General features: G+C 42.2%; 1 protein-coding gene across 1 annotated transcript in view; it reads left to right on the plus strand.

The window, feature by feature from the left end:
* Positions 1 to 19,162, plus strand: part of LOC110832744 (nucleoredoxin) — a 30,305-nt gene that overhangs the window by 2,564 nt on the left and 8,579 nt on the right. The window contains exons 2-3 of the mRNA XM_022070021.2: positions 15,200 to 15,490; positions 15,846 to 15,946. Coding sequence (XP_021925713.2) covers positions 15,200 to 15,490; positions 15,846 to 15,946 — 392 coding nt within the window. The remainder of the gene's footprint in view (positions 1 to 15,199; positions 15,491 to 15,845; positions 15,947 to 19,162) is intronic.

Consider the following 19,162-nt stretch of genomic DNA (forward strand, 5'->3'; position numbering starts at 1 on the left):
TCAACTTGATATAACGTAGTCGCGGATGATAATAAAACGGATAGGCTTTTAGCCGGCTACATGTCTCTTTGCATCCCACAGTATGTACACAGGGCCCAAATGAGGGTACGCAGCTTCGGTATAAAGGGGTATCTACATTTTAAGGACAAGTACATGGGACTAGGTCATTGTCGTGTACAATGACGGACTTTAGCTTAACCCGGGCGATGAGGTCTGATTATGAACTTGGCCGAGAAACGTTAAGTCAGGGTCCGTTTAAGTTCTAGGGGTCTGTACAAACACCTTATTCCAACACAAGACTCGAGTTGAAGAATAACAAACAGCCCTAATTACTGCGCTGCAAATAGAGGATAGGAATAATTTGTCATTTCGTGGGTTTCTCAGAAAATAACGAAAACTCGTAAGTTAACATTAATTGATCCTGGTCGAGAGGAGTGGGGGGTATCCAATTCTCATACAGGCAGACACGCGAATGGAAATACTCGATAACAAGCAGCAGACATGACGAACATGTGGGGAGACAAACTGAGGGAAATTCCATCGGACTTTTCCATGATCCTTTGTATCTCTATTAATTTTCGCTTTGCATGAAAATATATGTGGAAACTACGTGATAGCATGCAATGAAAAGCTCCTGCTCCGTTCTGTATCTTACACAAACTTCCCAAATATTTGTTTTAGTACCGATCACAGGCCTGTTATTAGGCTACTCTCGTATTTGATAATAAAACATACATAGTCCTGTGCTGTTAGCATGTCCTTGTGTGTACCTCTCCCCCACTCCACTAACCTCTCGGTTTTTATGAAACATAACATGAATATCTTGCCATTTTGCGTTGTCTAATTCTCACACTTGTCTTCATTGCCTACCCGTCCGTAACACCAACATGGCGAAATATATATTTCCCTTTGATAATGATATACCTGGAATCACACTGAAATCGCGTTGACAAGTGCGAAGTGTATTACCTAATTACTTTCGTAGCCTGGTCTGAAAGTTTTTGATTCACACAGCGGAATACCATTACGTTAAAGGATCACACACTCCCTGCGAGAAATATGTCAAAATATTCTTTTATACCAGTGTTTCCAGTTGATATCACAACTCTCCCGCTGTATAAATATTTGATCACGCTGTCTGTGTATCTGGCGTCCGTTTTTCTTCTTCTTCTTCTTCTTCTTCTGTCAATTTATGTTTCCTGAATCCCATTTCTGTGTACAGCGCAACGTGCTACCAGACATATATGCGATACGGAACAAGGCTGTTCAACTACTATTTCAAGTGGGTCACGGTTAACCCTGTTAAACCTTTTTTTAAATTGATTATATTCGATTTTAGCTTAATGAAAAGTAGGAGTTATATTCGACCGATAAGAATCAAAATTAAACACAACGTTTAGCGTAAATACATACTGCAAAATCTCATCGATATCCATCCAGTACTTTCGAAGATGAGACATTCGGCCAGACAGATGACTTCCTGAACCAGCGTTCACTTTGTTGCACTTTTGTGCGAAGAACCCACGAAGAGTATTTATGTTAACAAGAAGCTGGAGTTCTTTCACAGCCGTGAACCTCTCTTTAAAGTTCTCATGTCTATTTGTTTCCTTTTTTGACGCGAGGGCTGTGGACGTACGATCTATAATAATAATCCATTACAGTATCCTGAAAATACCTTATCGATGGTCGAGCTCAACTTTTTCCCATTTTAAGTGCAATGTTCCTTCTCAGATAAATTTTGTAACCAAGAATTACGTGAACAGAATAAAAATACTCGGGCAGACAATTCTGTGTCGGCTACGTGTTTCCATTTAAGTTTCCGCACGAAACACAACACATTCACAATTTTACTTTGATTAATGCCCTACAATTTCGAGAACCAAGGAAATTCACAGACAAAGACAGGTTTATGTATAACCGAAGTTACGTTTCAGATAGGTTTTGCCCACAATTTAGAGGTAAACGACTTCATGCTTCAGCTGATAATGAGCTATCTCTGCCACAGAGGATGTAATCATTTCTTTGAAATAAGATGACCCAGATGCCTCACAGTTACCTTGCCTGGTTGTGACAAGGGTTTCAAGTCTCTCAACCAAGAACCCGATGGCCTTCACAAGTCAACCAGCAGCCTGGCACAACAACAAACAATCAGGATTTTTTTCTTTTTGTTTTAAAACGCAGTTGATTCCTCCGCCCTTTGACAGCTAGCCACGAAATTTTCTGTTTAGGAACCCAAAGGTCCACCACCACATTAAAAAAGGCCAGAAAAATGTTCTGAAATCCCCAGTTCCCACACCCGGGGGCAGATTAGGCTCCAAAAACTGCCCTGGAAAAATATTCCCAAGTGGCCCCTTGCTACCTTGAAATCCACTACCCGGAATAATATTCTTTTATGAGCTGCTGTTACTTTAGAGGGTAATTTTCCCCACCAACCTCAGTAATAACAGCAGTGCTCCTATCCTGCCTCCATTATTTTCACCTCACAGTTTCTCTAGCGAATGTTCGCACAACACAACATTCCAACCTAGGTATGACCCACTGATCGTTCTAGAACCAGTCACAGCTCCTCAAAGGCCACTCCACCGCTGTCTTCGTGCATGCTACGTAACATGCCCATCGATTTCTTATTTATTTAATCACTAACAATATCAGGTGAAGTTAACAAGTTCTCAAGCACTTTCCACATTTTGCACAAGACATATCACAGATAATTATTTTTTGACGTTATATGCCGTCCACCTACTTCAGTAGGCCTACCAAATTAATCTCATAACTGCTTAGGCACATATTTAATTAAATAACCATCTAATTTTCCCCAACTATGTAAGTACCTGTGCAATTAACGATCTGGTTTACTAAATACATAACTACGTATATTCATAATTAACTACCAATCTAATTAACTAAATTTCTTACTAGTAACCTACGTAACTACCTACGACATTACAGAACGGGCAGCTGAGAGAGACACAGTCCGTATAAATCAAGACATAAACACTCGGTTAGAACGGATTTTGTACATTCACTTTTTCTGCATACGAGAGGAGAGGAGGATGTCGGCATAACAGCCATCTGTTTTTTCAGTCCTCTCAACAGAACAGTAAATTGCCCGCTCCTAATCCCGAGCTGTAAATGAACCGAAAAATGTGAAGAAAATCCTCCCTTCCCCATTATCTCAACCAATAAAGGAACAGAAAGGTGTGATAAAAGCATTTTCCTCTCTACTTCCCTTCCACACATACCGTGACTCATACATTTCCAGAACCATCAAATTAACCACGAGTCCAAATATGCATAAACATTATATAGACAGACGAGGAAATTCCATTAGAGAAGCAAATATTTGTAATGAAAATAAAAATGAGAGATTTGAAGGGAGTGAATTCACAGCCGTCTTCCTGTCTCAGAGTAGAGTGAAGGTTGGTAAATATTTCAAGATACACACTTTAAGTTATCTGCGTCTGTACAGAAGATTCAGTCTAAATCTGCAGAGACTTGGTTTTCCCTCTCATCTCTGCCATGTCGAACTTTCTCTCGTTCTCCCCTAGGAACAAAGCTGTTATAGTAGTTTTAAGGCCAAAGCTAATATTTGAGCACGTAATAAAGACAAAAGAAATTGTGATGAAGTATAAATATTTGAAAACTGGGACACTGATACCAGGGTTAGGATATTTACAGTTCACAAATAAGCCGTCGTGTCGTGGTCGTCTGTCTCTCTATGTGCAAACAGCATTAATAAAAAAGAACTGATGGCTTCACGTTAGCCATTAAGTGGTTGTTATCATCCAAAGATAAACTGACTTTGGTTTAAACAAATCCCTTGCTCATTTGCATACAGTTATTGTATTCAGTAGTTTTAACAAGTCGGGGATCAGTGGAGCGCTTTTTTCAAGACGGTGATGAACCTGTGGAGTCCAGATCCTGTGTTCTGTGTGAGTTCTATGAATGTCTAAAGCCTGACCAGGCTTTCATCTCTGGACAAACTGGGATGCTGAATACAACCTGAAGCAACAGTTCGTATTGCATTCGGGCTCTTAACAAGGCAGGCAAGCAATTAGCGGAACAAAAAAAATAAGATGATAACACAACTAAATGAATGACGTCATGCACGGGGTTCCACGAAAATAACCTCTTCTGCATTACTCTTCCATGTATATGCAAATATCTGCATATTGGATTCAGCGAACAGATTTTCTGTACATCCCAACTGCATTTCAGATCATCCCTTCTAATAAACCATTGTGGGGAGGGGGCAAAAGTGAATTTGCATATTAGGGGTATATAGTGAGTGGGGTACGGATGAAATTGCTGGAAGCAGTTTTAAGAGCAGGGGTCCTTGGAAGTCAAGCTGAATTGTGTGAATTTTAGAAAGTTAATTTACAGAAAGAAATCTCTGAAAGCCATGTAATACAGGGTGACTCAGAATAGGTATTAAACAATTTAATACATTTCCAAATCGGAATTGCGAGAATAAATTAGCCGACCCCTTTCGGGCTGCTCCTCAAAACTTTATTATTAAAACACTAATCTGTCCCAAGAGACGGTGATGAGCCTTTGGGTTCCCTAAGCCATCTAGTAAGGAGTTCGTTTATTCCCAAGAGCATCTGAAGATTTCGTTTAGGGATCGTAATTTTGTAACGCTCCGGTTTGTAATACAATTCTTTCTGTTCTGCATTCATGGTTTTAACAACCCTCTTGGAAACGGCGTTGCAACTTATAGCGGGTGGTAGGTCTGCATGCAATTTCATCGCATAGCAAGTGCACGACCATCACGTGAACAGAAAAATGAAAATGCACGCCTGTTTACAGGCTTACAGAGAGACGTGTTATTGTCATGCATAATTCAAGAATCCGACAGACTTTGTCACACTCACTTATTCACCCCGACCACACTGCTGGCTTTTGTAATCTCTCTGACACGGTCATTGTCGAAACATTAGTCCTCATGGAAAGATGAGGACTTCGCACTGATACGCCCGAGATTTCAGCAAACTCACGGCCTACTGTGCCTCAAATATTTAAGCTTAGTATCATCATTTTCCGAATACGACTGGGCAGGTTCCATTGCAGGTTGCACTGTTATGTAACAAGCATTGTTCGCTGAAGAAAACTGCAATCCTAAACAAGACATTTCGTGTTTTGTGTTTCAATAGATAATGTCGATCACTTCGTCCTGAGTTCTCTCCTTCTTTGTGTGTGATCTGGGGTCAGGATAATTCTATTCAGGAACTCTCAGCAGTACCCCGGTCGAAGCGAAATGAATGGATTTCCTGTTCGTGACTTGTTATAGTAATAAACATCTACCTCTCAACAACCAGCGGTGCTGTAAAATCACTCTGGAGCGTTTACATCATGGATAACCTACATAGAGAGTTCCTACTATCCGACAATACGTTCAAGAAGTAAATTAGGAATCAATCTGATGACCATTTTCATCTGGGATCATCGCATTTACACCGGAAGCGTGGGGCACACGCTCACACGTCCTGAACACTCACGGAGGGGATTGAAAGTCATTATCGGAAACGCTCGAGCACAGCTGACAGGTATTACCTTTCTCTTTAAGAGGGGGATCTCGATGAAGGGTTGCTGAGAATGCAACTGAATGCAGTATCCGGCGAATTAAAACTGGCTACAGGCAGAATGTCGAGGTGCTGGATTCATTCCACCCAGTTCAGCCAAAGTGATTATCAGAAGCGCTGATCGTTGGGCATTGGTAACTGCTATGGAAACATCGGCTGGCATTTGTTTAATAGAGTTAGATGGATTGGGACCTTCTGGGTTACTACACGGCGTCACAACCCCGAAGATTACGATCTGTATTTTCACTGCTGACAATACCTCAAACCACAAGCGCTGCGTGTTTTTTTTTCTTCAGAAATGTTTCAGACCCCCTTTTAAGAGGTGCTATTGGCATTCCTGTTTCAGAAGTTCACACGATTACATATTAGTTTTATTAGCCGTAGGACGTCAATGGCGTGATGTTCGAGTAAAGCGTCATGGATCAGAAGTTATTAGGGATACAGACTGATGAACACAGGGGCATGATGACACCATGAACTAGTCTTTCCTTAGGCCTGTATTCTTTCTTATCTTGTTCTTACCTTCTTCCATGTTTTCTTTTTGCCAAGAAAAGTACACTAAACATAGGCCTACAATTATGAATGTGCTCTGCAAAATGTGAACCAAGATACAGCGTATATTTGGAACCAGAGCAATTCAGTCAGTCAAGCGACAATCGGGGTTAGAATCCGTGCAGAGACAGGACATTTCTCTTCGTAAACCACGTTCAGACCGACTTGGGGGGGGGGGGGGGGGGCTGCTTCTTCATGGGCAATGCTGCCGGAGCATGAAGCTGGCCGTTCATCTCTTATCTATTGCATTCCCATCTTACGCGCTCGTGGCATGGTGCTTACTGGCTGGAAACAGATAAAGATTGTCTGAGGCATCCTTCGTGTGTGTAGTCGCCTCAGCCACCCAGACTGGGTCCTGCCTGCTACAGCATTAGCCACGGTTGTTATTCCAAAATTCATTAATGTCATTCCACGTAGCAGCTCGGCGTCCCCTCTCCGTCTTCACCCTCTGTTCTACGACAAGGGGTGGTTAAAGAATGAACCGGACATGATCCTGTAACCCAAAATGCAGGGGGTCCAGACACACGAGGTATTTAATTAAGAGTTCAGGTTTAATAAGAAACAAATTGAACAGGAACCCGATATTCTTATAACCTTCATGGAAACGGACATTCATGAATTTCAGTAAAGATATGGGCATTTGAAGCACGTACTGGCTGTGAAGAATGTAATAATTTTAAATTGGGACAACTGTAAGGTACAGAAAGCCTAATGTTGATTGATTTTCTATAATATCAAAACAAATTTTTTTCAAGTATACAGGAAATAGCTCCTTTTTAAAAAATACGTCCTGCTTCTTCTTTTTCTTCTTCTGCCCTTCAGTGACTGGGTCTATCCCGACTTCGTGGTCGTGTTCCGAAAGGTCTCGTGGAGGGTATGAACGCATGCATAATGGACAAATCTTGTGTGTGTCGTGTTGGCAGGCGCGGAATGGACTCACGTGGCACAGAACAGGGACCCGTTGTGGGTGGACTCTTGTATTAACCTTCGGAGTGGGTTTTATACTGCTAACTTCTTTCGATTTAAACCATATTTGTTAGTGCAGTTTTCTATAAACGTACATTCGTACAATTTCTGTGTTATTCTTATACTGAATTATCTCACATTAAAATAACAATTTTTTCACTTCTGCACAGATGTGAAACGAAGTGTCTTACGTTGAGGATTGACATTAATTTTGTCTGCCGTTTTCTCGAAAGTTCGCTGCAATCATATTCGTCAAAACGAGACTCTGTGCGTTGCTTATCTTGGCTGTACTCAAATCACTTGCCTTGCGGATATTGAGCAGACTTCCTATCGATCTCTTGAGACACCCCCAATCCAATGACGGTATTTTGAACACCCCTTCCATGCAGCACTTCGTTTCGCCCTCTCCCTTCTTTCATGATATATTTTACTTTTTGTATGACTCCGTCCACACTTCTCCCTGCATCCTTATCTTTTATTCGCTTTGTGAGTCCCTCCCTCCTCCTTTTCTCATTTCCACCGCACCTAGTTTTTCTGTTCCTCTGTCGCCGTACGTGAAAAACAGTGTCCATTCACGAAAAACTTTGTCAGATATTTAATATTGAATCAAAAGTTTTTGGTATTCGTGCTTCATACTCGATACTTCTCCGGTTTGTAAGTCGGCCCGGAGACAGACTGCTATCTAGGGTTATGTCTGCAGTGGTTCATCTCGGCTTCTCCAAAAAGTGCCAGGGAAGAACCTTGAAACAGGCAAGAATCGCTCGCTTCCTCGTCCTTTACAGTCATCAATTACAGTCATCACATAATTCGATCCCATACAGTGCAATTGGAAAAGAATATCGAAACGTCTCAAGAATGAAACCACGTTTAAATTTGTACTCCTTTTGAGGTGGCTGTCTTACGGGGTTTTTCGCCGTGTGGTCGTGTGCTGCCTCCATCATCAGGGCGATAAGTCTCATCGCCCTGATGATGGAGGCAGGAAGGGATCTCTGAAACGTTGATAAGCTCCTACCTGACTACATGGCGCTACACCCAGAAGACATCCATCTTCGGACTCACCGCCGTGAAAACCTAAAATCCTAATTTTACTCCTCTTATTTTCCCTTTTTAATTTCTCATTGTATCATCTTATTCTTTGTCTCTTGTTCGTTTCTATTTCTTCATCTTCACCTTATCACTCTTGATTATTATGCCTACATTTGTTTTCTGTACGACGCGTTCGGAGAACGGAATGGAGCTTCGATACTCAGTACGGATGCTGTTCAACAGGCCTTTGAAGGCTTCTTAATTTGAGAAAATTTTCACGAAGCAACTGTGTGGTTCCAACAAATTGTGAGTTTAAAACCGTGTAGAAAGTGGAAAAAAGCAAATCCATAAAATAAGCATGCGACTGTGCATGAATATAAATAATACACGAACCTCTGACGGAGCAAATGGACTAGATGTAGAATATTTTATATTGCAGAATGAAACAGCCCATGGGAATCAACACAGTCCAAACAGAGGAATACGAAAACTAGTAAATACTACGAATGTTTAAAATAAATTACCAAACGTGAATCTCGTTTCTTTGTGACAGCACCGCGTAGATGCACGCTACATTTAAGACGTGTAACATAGCAATTGTAATATGAAAACGCCTTCACTCCAAAGACCCTCAGCTCACACTTCATGCACTGAAATTATATTACTAATAGTTTCGAAAGATTATCATTTAAATTGGGTTTGTGAAAACAGGCCTAAATGTTTCCAGTAAGATTGCCGCACCAAGTGACACTTGCCGATACCTAAGTGTGAAAGTATGCTGGTCGTCACAGCTGCTGCTGTTAAGTGACACTTGAAACGCGAATTCCGAACAAACGGAGAGGAAGTAGTCTTTCTCATCGCACTCTGTAAGTTATCGGCATTCATAAACCAAGTACCGCCTGTTCTCGGGTGTTCTCTAGGTGGCGAACAAAGAGTACGGAAACACCAGGCATAAGAGATAAAAGACGCTGAAGTATCTAGGACTACAAAGACGAATGACTTGACATGTAACAAGATTATTAAGCAGGGAAGACAGCGGCAAATCCTTCGCATTTGCCAGCAAGACAAACTTCCGCTTCAAACGTTTCTGAGTGCAAAATTCCGACACAGAGACAGCAGACAAAGACTGAAGTAGGGGAGAAGGGGGCTAGGTCTCACAATTTTCAATTACGATTTTTTGTGCATTTATTCTTAAAATTCACAAAGTTAGCAATTATGGCTTCAGGTACTACTACTATTCGGCTATATTAATAACATTTTTTCGAAGGCCTATTCATTTTTGTTTCATCACAAAACTTGTTTATTTAAGAGAAGGCGGTTTGTAACAAAGTGCCCTGTTAAGGTGTTAGTTGTTACAGTGGGGGGGGGGATTGTTACAGCACATTCTGACCTTTATTATTAAGTAATTAATTACAGAAATTAACTTCAAACATATGAAACATTTTCATTATATATTAGCAGCTTGCCTTAACGAGATTCTTCCAGAAGAGACTTCATCAGCTGCTAACTTAAGCGTTTTCAAACTTGTATTGCCTGTATTCGTCTTTTGTACTTATTATATCATTTTTCCTGATAAAACAATAAAATATAATCATTTGCAAACGCAAGTTTATTGCAAAAGACACGGGTCACGCTGATACACTGTCCCTTGTTCAATGTAACAACTGGCCCCACAGTACGCCATTTTGATTTAACGGTCAAAGCAGTGTCATTTTATTCGACTGAAGTGAAGAACGAAGTACACGCATTGCTCTTAATATCCAAGAGCTTTAGGTAAGAAAAATTTAAAGAACTTGCCTTTATCACACGGTCGTGGAACTATCAGCTTCTGAAGAATGACTACTCCATCCTGTTTGTTCTAGTTAATATCTTACGATCTAAATAATCGGCTACTGCCTCATGCCAGCAAAGTTTTTGGTGGTACAGAATAATGTGATGTTTGACTGTTAATACAGACAGACATCAATTCGTTCGAAATGAGACTGGAATGGCAGACTTACGCTAAAATGAAACGTGCAAACAATTTCTGTGCATGCTGTACTCCTTTGTGAGTAGTGTTTTCTTCGTAACCTTCCTTCCCTCTTTATTCAACGCGAGGAGTGTTAAAATTGACAAGGGTGGTTAGCGTTCAAGGTAAAAATGTTGTCTGTGGCAAATTTTTGCCCCCTCGCGGCGTTACATCTTGGAAAAGAGATGATGCGAAACAGTTATAAACCGCCCTATCCCTTACAAACAAAACCTTCGTTAAAGTTTGAAAACCTGAAGTGTCCCTGACGGTCTAAACAGCAGAAGCCACGAACACACTGCAATTTCCATCCCCCCGTCACCACCACCAACCCTCACCTACACACCCTTCCCAACATCAAGTACGAATCGATTTCAAGAGAACGAGAGAGGTGAAGCACCAGAACACTAGTTCGTTCTCTTTGGTAAGAAGGGGTTTGTCCTCTCGAAGACACTCAGACAACCTCGTGTGAATCAAGGCAGGAATTCACAAAGCTTTAAACATGAATTTTAAAAAAAACAGTAGCGAAGGATTTCGGGGATAAGTCGAATGTTAAAGGTTTTTCAACATTTGGGAAAACATTGCAACTGCCATCTTCAGGGTGAACATCTTTGGGAGGTTTGGGATCCAATAAAAGCGGGAAGTGAAAGATGTGATTAGAAGAACACAGGGCTGGGGGGTACCACGTGATTCAGGAAGAGGCGTACAAGAATCAACAGCGAAGATTCTTTTTTCAAGGAAAGTAATTTCATCCCATTAACGTGTTAGTGTGATAAAACCCAGAAGGATGGGGTCGGAAGGGCATGGCAGAGACGAGAAATGCGTGCAGAGGAGAAAAATTACAATTTATACAGCTACGAGTTATGCAGTTCTCTCAGTACACCTGTTACTTCCTCTCTCACTTTATTTAACGACACTATTTCAGCTGCAAACACGTTTTGTGCTGTCCTGTAGCAAATTCAGCCTGTAGTAAACTTTGTTTAAAAATTTAGAAAATGCTTTCTGAGATCTGTAGAATCTCTGGCATCACGTGTGATAAACCCCCGGCTAGAATTTTGTAGTCAGTAGCTGGAGACGCAGCGAATGGGACGGGGAAAAAGACTTCTTAGAGCAAGGCCGTCATCGGGTTCGTCTCTGACGACTAGAACGTGTAGAGTTTGTTTTGCCTCACTCAGTACCTCCACGTGTTATTGCGCCCCCTCCGGTCCCCTCTGCCCCCAGTTCTCCCGGTGGACCCACTAGTCTGAATAGCGACTCTGTCTGCACGGGAGTCTGAACATTGTTTAGGATATTTCAGGCTCTGTTCAACGCGGGCCATTCGCATGATCAAGAACAGGTAGGTGGATGGTGGAATTAAATGACAAAAACGAAAGAAAGAAAACTTGGTTGGCCATTCTAATGCAAAAGCACTACGCGTTCGCAAAGGCACGTCACTTCTGACCTAACATCACTTAAGTTCTCTACAGCACCCACTCAGAGGAAGATTCAAAGCCAGAACAATAGAGAGAATGAACGAATGAAAGAAACAAAATCCCATTTGCAGCAAGTGCTCCACTCTGTGAAATGGTCTTATATGTTTCGTGCCACGAATCCTGTACGCGGTTCGGAGCTCATTTGTTAATCCTAGTTGACAATCGTAAGGTCCCAGTCAGCAGACTAATGGAATTTATTCAAGGTGCACGATTGTTGATGATGTTGTCGTCGGTGCTTACCAACGTTTCGGAGGAACGGATTTCTCCATCACCCAGAAGATGGTCTTCATACCATGATCGATATTTTCTTAGTTAAGTTCAATTTAGTTTATTTTGTGCGACTTTTGACTTCGACGACGAAGCTGATGTCGATGGTGGTCTTCTACATCATGACGCCGCTTGGACTTTTAGGCGTGTGTCAGTGTTTCCTAGGAACGTAGGCTGAAGTGCTTAAGACATAGGCAGTCCGTTATACCACCCACAAGTCTAAACGACGTCACAGCCCAGATTACCACCATCGACGTAGTTTGATTTAGACTTAACATCATACGAGATTGGACGCGTAAGATTCGTGCCGCACCGGAAATGCATTGCTGTCGGATAATAATTTAAATTTTACGCCAAGAGAATGTAATTTATCGCTTAATTACGCTACAACTTCTGCAGACTTCATGTGATGCACGCACTCGGCCAGTTAAGTGGTTAAACTAGTTACTCAATCGAATCTCGAGACGTTCGACTGACTTGGAAGCAGATGACAATACATGATCCGCATCGAATCACAGATACGAACTCTGCCTTGGTTCAATTCTTCTGAATGACTGGCCAAGAGACTGATTGGTTAAATGGATTGACTCATTCATGTGTAATATCCGTCTAATGCCGAGTTCAAGAATATGTGGAGCTATATCGCCACTCCCCCCATACGTCTTCAAACGAAAGCTTTGCCTTTTGAAAACACGTAGCGTTGCGTCACTGAACAGGCGAAGTTATTCGGCAGTTGCCTCTTTCTTTGCATTTATTCCGTCTTAAATGTCATGAATTATAAATAGTGTTTTCCTAAACAGATGCGCGGTAACCACTCAGACTTCCCCCGCAAGCCCACGGCTGGGCAGAAGAGCTGAGCGTCCCATTGATTCAGACCACTTCACAATGCTGTGTGATGTTGGCGGTGTCTTTTGGCTCAAAGCGACCACGTTGCAAGTCGCGTCAGTTCGCACTCGTTGCTTCATAACGAAAAGAAAAACCTCCCAGCTAAAACACACACGCTGGTCCCCGAAAGGAACACTTGTTTGTTTGTGTAATTATTCCACCACGGCTATTTGAACGACGAATTGTGATTGGAAACAGGCATTAAACAAGTATTTACCTTCGGCAACGTTTGAATAGTTGTTTTAATATTTAGATTCTACTTCTCATCCTTTACCTTCTGCTACCACTCCTACAGCTTTCTGTATCGTCCTCACCCATTGCTCAATTCAATTCCTGTGCACCAGTATCAAAATTTTATATATAAAGTCTCCACCCTGCTTTTAGGCTTGTAAGTAATTCTGTCTCAGACTGATTCTTTTAAATGTAATTAAAAATTTAAAATAGGGACAAAACTTCGCGGTTGTCTCTCACGTTGCAAAGAAGGCATAAGGATATTATGTGTATTAAAGAGTGGGACGCAACACTGACATACGTAAGAAATAATGATAATATTAATAATAATTATTATAATAACAACAGTTGTACTTGTTCCTGCACCTAGGCAAGAAGACATTATAAGGCGTAAAAGGCTTGTGAAAGCGGAGCTTTACGAATTCTACGTGTACACAACGGTGCAAACATAAAATAAAACAAAGGAAATGCCATGTTTGCTGCCTAGTTTTGAATGACGGGTTTGTTGTAACAAAGAAAACAATGGCCACGATGTGCAACTCAGGCTAATTTGCATTGTGCCACCATCATTTAACAAGAAGGATTAATCTGACAACCGCCGGACACGCTAATTGCTTTATTGCAGATTAGTAATTGCGTAACTGCAGGAAAGGCAGCCCCTTTTTTTGCAATCACTGCAGCAAGTCCGTCAAACATACACAAATGAATAAATAAATACGCACTCACGTAGTTCCCACATAAAGAGGCCTTGGTAGTCAATGAATTCCCCGCTTTTTATGCAACCCGTTCGGTCATTACCCCGTTCAGAGAATTCCGCCACTGGTCCCTGTCCTGAACCAGATGAACCTAGTTCATATCCTTTGTCTTCAATTTAACATCATTATTCCTCATGACGATAACTAACACCTTGGAGAAACATTCGTTTTGTGAACAGTCCCTCAGCTGGTCAAGTGATTCCTCGCCTTTTATGGATGAAAAGTTTCAATGCCATCTTCATAAGGTCCGGTCACTGGAACCTATCTTGACCCATAAAATCCAATCCAACCCCTCAAAAATCCGTTCGCATAATAATGTTTATTGTAGCCTTCCTCGCCACTCACTTAACAGATTGAAACATAAGAGCAGACTTTACTTGTTCCAATGTTGCTCCGAGTTACTTAATAACGTAGTGATATCAGCTGAAGACCTGCCCTCTCTGTGACCGGACCAAAGATCGATCCTTGTAAAATCCACAATGCAGACAGCAAAGTGTAGTTAGTTTGGAATCGACAGACCTGGTCTTCCCCTCTGCAGCTGTGATGTCATTTCTCTCTGTCCCACCGTTTAAGAAAGTAAACACTGGCATCCTTTATTCAAAGGGAAAAGTCACAAATCTGGAAAGGGCACAGTCAGCGTGCTATTGGACAAACCGATGAAAGTGTAAAAAGTGGAGGATTCTAAAGCCGTGCAGATGAAGACAACTTTATGAAATACAACTTGAAAACAGTATAAATTCAAGGAGCATTTTAGTAGCCTGTTATTAATAAAAGGTAAAATTGAATATGACTGTCACCTGGGAAGTTGAGCCGTGTACTCTCGTAGAAGTTCCATTATCAGGAGGACTATGAAGTTAGAACACCCGAGATCAAGATTGTGGTATTGATCTCACACGCATCGCTGTCGGCCAGATCATGGACAAACAAGAGAGAAGGGAGCCTACCAAGTGTGACTTCGCAGTGGAATGTCTTCACAACTGTGGCTATCATATCACAAAATTCAAACAAGAAGGCAGATGACTGACGGATTCTCGTGCCGAGACAGAAACGCAAAGCTGGGGTGTTACAAAATCTTCCTCTCGAGCTGAACTGTCATAAGATTGGTATCGTGTTTATCAAAGGCGCGTTCATGCGACCTTGCAAAAGTCGACCATTCTCTGCATCTCGCTTGAAACAATTAAACACTCTGGAAACTAATCTCCAACTTGCCTGTGCAAAATACGACGCCTAAGTTCAATTTTAAGGACAGTACGGATATTCCTGTACCAAATAACAGCATGAAACGCTTTATTTTCATGAAAATATTAAGCTGTGAAAGCCGTGGGAGGAAATGTAATGAAAAGCGACTGATCCTGATCGACTTAGCAGTCACCACATTGCAAAATTATAGTTAAAAATTAATTAAGTATGAAGTTCGAAGAAGCCGACACCCAGCACCCCAAATTTCTTATCTTACAGGTAAGATTGAGTCGCCGCTACAGGGCACAAGTTGGGGGGCCAACTCTGGTGCTCCTGGAAGGCGCAACAGGGCGCCTCATCACCAGAAACGGTTGTGAGAGGTTGAACGAGGATCCTACTGGCGCCTTGTTTCCTTGGACACCGCGCGCACTCACAGAGGTGCTCAGGGAGGCCGGGTCGTACCTTCCTGGTGGAAAAAGGGCCGCTTCCAAGTTGTCAGCATCCGACAGCGAAGTTAGGTACTCCGAGTTGGACGGTCTAGTCAAAGGAATATATTTCTCGGCGCACTGGGTAAGTATTATCGATTGAACATGTTTGTTTTTCCTTGGTAGACGGTGATAATTTCATAGGGGAATATGTTAAAACACCTAATTATACATACAAGTTGGTTATATTACTGAGGAGGAATTCATGGTGCCTTCCTATGTCATGCCCTTCATGCATATTTAAACGAAGATCGGTCCGCTGGACTACGCGATATTTATAAAGTTTACAAAGACTTGACAACTTAGCAGGGCGTTAATGCAGCATGGCACAAAGGCTAACCTCAATCAATCAGCTGAAGAGACAACACTGTCCCGAATAACAATCTTGGCTATTGATCGGTGGACAGCAACCAATATCACACAGCTTTGTGTTGTTACAGTGTCCGCCCTGCAAAGCATTCACGCCCCAACTCATCGAGACGTACAGCAAAGCGCGGGCGAAAGGGCATAATTTCGAGGTGATTTTCGTCAGCTCTGACAGGTAGGCACATTTTCTAAAGTTAGTTCCCAGGTTCTCTTGAAACGAAGTGAGTGCGAACGATAAATGTGAACATTCTTATCTGAGATTTGAGTGTCCCGCGACGGTCATGATGTCAATGATGGTCTTCTGGGTGGAATCGCCGTCCGGACCTGTACGCAGATACCGACGTTCCGGAGGAACGTATTGGCTCCATTTTTAGGGATTCCGTCGAGGTGTTGGTATCTTTCTACATGTCCACACGGCATTACAACTCTGAAGGCCAAGACGGACATCGTCACCGCCTTGAGAATGTCACATCTCACCAGGTGCATTTCTGAGTATTATTTAATAAAAACGTCTGTAAATTACTCCAGTTGGACCTATAACTGTTTGACGTTTATTCAATTTCTTATATATATCGAACCCATGTAGACCTAACCTGCTTGTTCTACTGGTTCATATTATAACACGATCTCACACATCTTGCAATACTCATTTCCCTTTAAAGGCTGCATGTGACCAGAGCGTAATCGAATAAATTTGTGCAAAGTTTCGTAGCTGTTCCGTAACTGAATATAGAAATTCTTCGTAAGAAAACTGCCACGAATCTAATGTCTACACCCGTCTTTCCACTGAAGTCCTCGCAGACTTTGATTTGAATAACAGAAGTATCTTATTATGTTAGGCAAATTTAATTGAAGTTAGACAGAAAAGGACTGAACAAAGTTTGCATTCCATTTCTCTCCTCATAGTAAGGACCAATGACGAACTCTTGCGAGCACGGTAATGAAAATTCGGGTTCCATAAAAGTCGTAACAATTTTCTGATCAGCTGAGCGACTGTTACCTCTGCAGTTGAGATAGCGTCGTTACGTAAACTTTGGTTATGATGCCGATACCGAAGGCGGAACTCGAAACCCGTTGTTCGGCGTTCTCCCTCCCTCATTCTAAAATAGAGCCCACTTGGACCTCCCCTCCCCCGTAATGTTCCAGTGCTGCACACCCTCAGGGCGACGCACCCTCCAGTCAATAAAGTGCAGTGTGCACACTTCCTGTGTACAGCGCGGAACAGACTACCTTCAGAGGAAACCGACCGGGCGTAGTTAATGTGATGGCAGGTGAAGTGTAAGGAATTGTAAACTGGTTACTTAATTAATATGAATTTGTGATGATGTTCAGACGTTTTGTCCAAAGTTCAAAACAACCGTTATGAAAGCAGGTTAGGACTGGTTCTAACATACGAATTCAGCAGGAAACAGGTCTAACTGCATGCTTTATTTCCTTACCACCCACCTTTCATTTAAGGCTGATGATCCCCTTACGCGTACAGTTTGTGAAAGGACGAATTAATTTAAACACGTTCTTTGAAAACGACCAAACTCTTCCGCTAATCGATCACATGACAGTGGAGTCAAGTCACAGTTGGTGGACGTAGGTGGCGGAATTTACGAAAGATGGAAAGAAAGAGACGGATATAATGACAGAGAGGGGAAGGAAACAAAGAGAAAAAGACTAAGATGAAAAAGAAAGAAGAGGGAGGTAAGAAACGAATGAGGAAAGAGTGAAGCAGATGTAGCTGAAAACATTTCCTTGACCAGTTAGAAAAGGTTGTGAAATGAACCGCACCGTCTGCTTCCAACTTACTCCGAATTTGGGCGTAGGAAAGAGAATCATGTTAAGGTTAGGCAGTACTCAGTCCAAATTCGAACACGGCACCTCCAGAATTCAAACCTACCGTGCCCTGGTTTCACCCGACAGATATGGTGGCAACCGCGCTCATGTTTAGCTTTCGTTTCGGGATGCAACGTTGAGACTAAGGGAATACCGGCTTGTACTATCTTACATACTGATAACGACATACATTCTCTGGACCCTGCATAGACTTCACGTTACTATAGCTCCCATTTCGAAGTTCGTGTTGAAGGCAGACCGGCGTAACCACCATTGGCATAACCTTCATAACAAATTTCATGAAAATCGATCAGTATGTGCAGGCGGCTATAAGTTGTCTTCTCATCACGGAGACCCGGGTTCACTACCGGTGGCCAAGAACGAAGTGTTAATGAAGCAAGTTTTCTTATGCTAATCACTGTTTCACCATTCTCATCGACCATCGCAGCGCGAGATGTGCGATAACCCTGACATTATCACACCGTGAATCCCATGTCAGGGGCTTCATCCCAGACCCTGGACTTGGCTGGTCTTGGAATGAAAGTAGATTCTTTCGTTATCGGGGATACACAGCAGATATCGTGATCCGCTCAATTAGGCTAAAACAGATTATATGAATAGGCGCAGATTCTTGTCATCACACACTCACTGCCTTTGTGCCAGCTGTTGCGGCTTCGAACACCTGCTCAGTCACCAGTGTTTCGTCCCCTGCGTAGGGTAAACGGTTACGAGGGGTAGCTCCCCCGTTTTATTACCAGTGACAGTCTACTTATGCGCATTCAAGGGAACGAGAAACTGATAAAATGAGACAGGGCAACAGAAACTGTTGTGTCCTATGAAGCGAGTCCCTTATCATGGAGTCACGCAGCCAATTGCTTGTAGTTGCTTCCGCACAGTTTCAAAAATTTAGGAATGCTATTCTAACTATGTGATCACATAACTTGAAGTCTCCATCACCACTAATATCATAGTCCACCTGAGCAACCTCCCAACCTCACAGCTGAGGCTGTTTCCTCTTAAATCTGCCATACTGTTACCACCACAGCTTCATCTTGTTCTACCGCTCTCTAAAATACTTTTGCACTGAATTTAATCTGAGAATGCGTCTGCAGCAATAGTTATGTCAGTGGTACAGACTGTAAGTCTAGTGTTCGATTGCAGTCAGCATCCTTGGGATCCTTGAAACACTCCCGGCGTGTCTTTCTATTTCCCTGTGGGTAAATCTGGCCGAGACGCCAACCCGACGATCCACCTCCATAACCGAATGACACCCAGTCACAGGGTTGCCGACAAGTAGGTATACGAATACTCCACCCCATGAGCTGTGTGGGTAAAATGGTGGTCAGGATTCGTTTTGGGTAGTGGCTGGCTTACCGGAGGAAGCAAATAAAAACCACACGAAAAAGGTTCGGGAAAATTTATGACGTGTACATCCCTCCAAAGGTTCCAGTCTGTATGGTGAGATGTAAGGTAATTAATAATTATAATTTTACAGTTTAGTGAACCACTTACACATGTGCAAATTCCGGACACGTCAGGTCTTGAGCTCAGGCGCATCTCAAAGTTT

This window comes from Zootermopsis nevadensis, unplaced genomic scaffold, assembly GCF_977971745.1.
Source record: "Zootermopsis nevadensis isolate Lab colony 2312 unplaced genomic scaffold, Znev_1.0 Znev_ptg000027l, whole genome shotgun sequence".
NCBI classification, from domain to species: Eukaryota; Metazoa; Arthropoda; class Insecta; order Blattodea; family Termopsidae; genus Zootermopsis; species Zootermopsis nevadensis.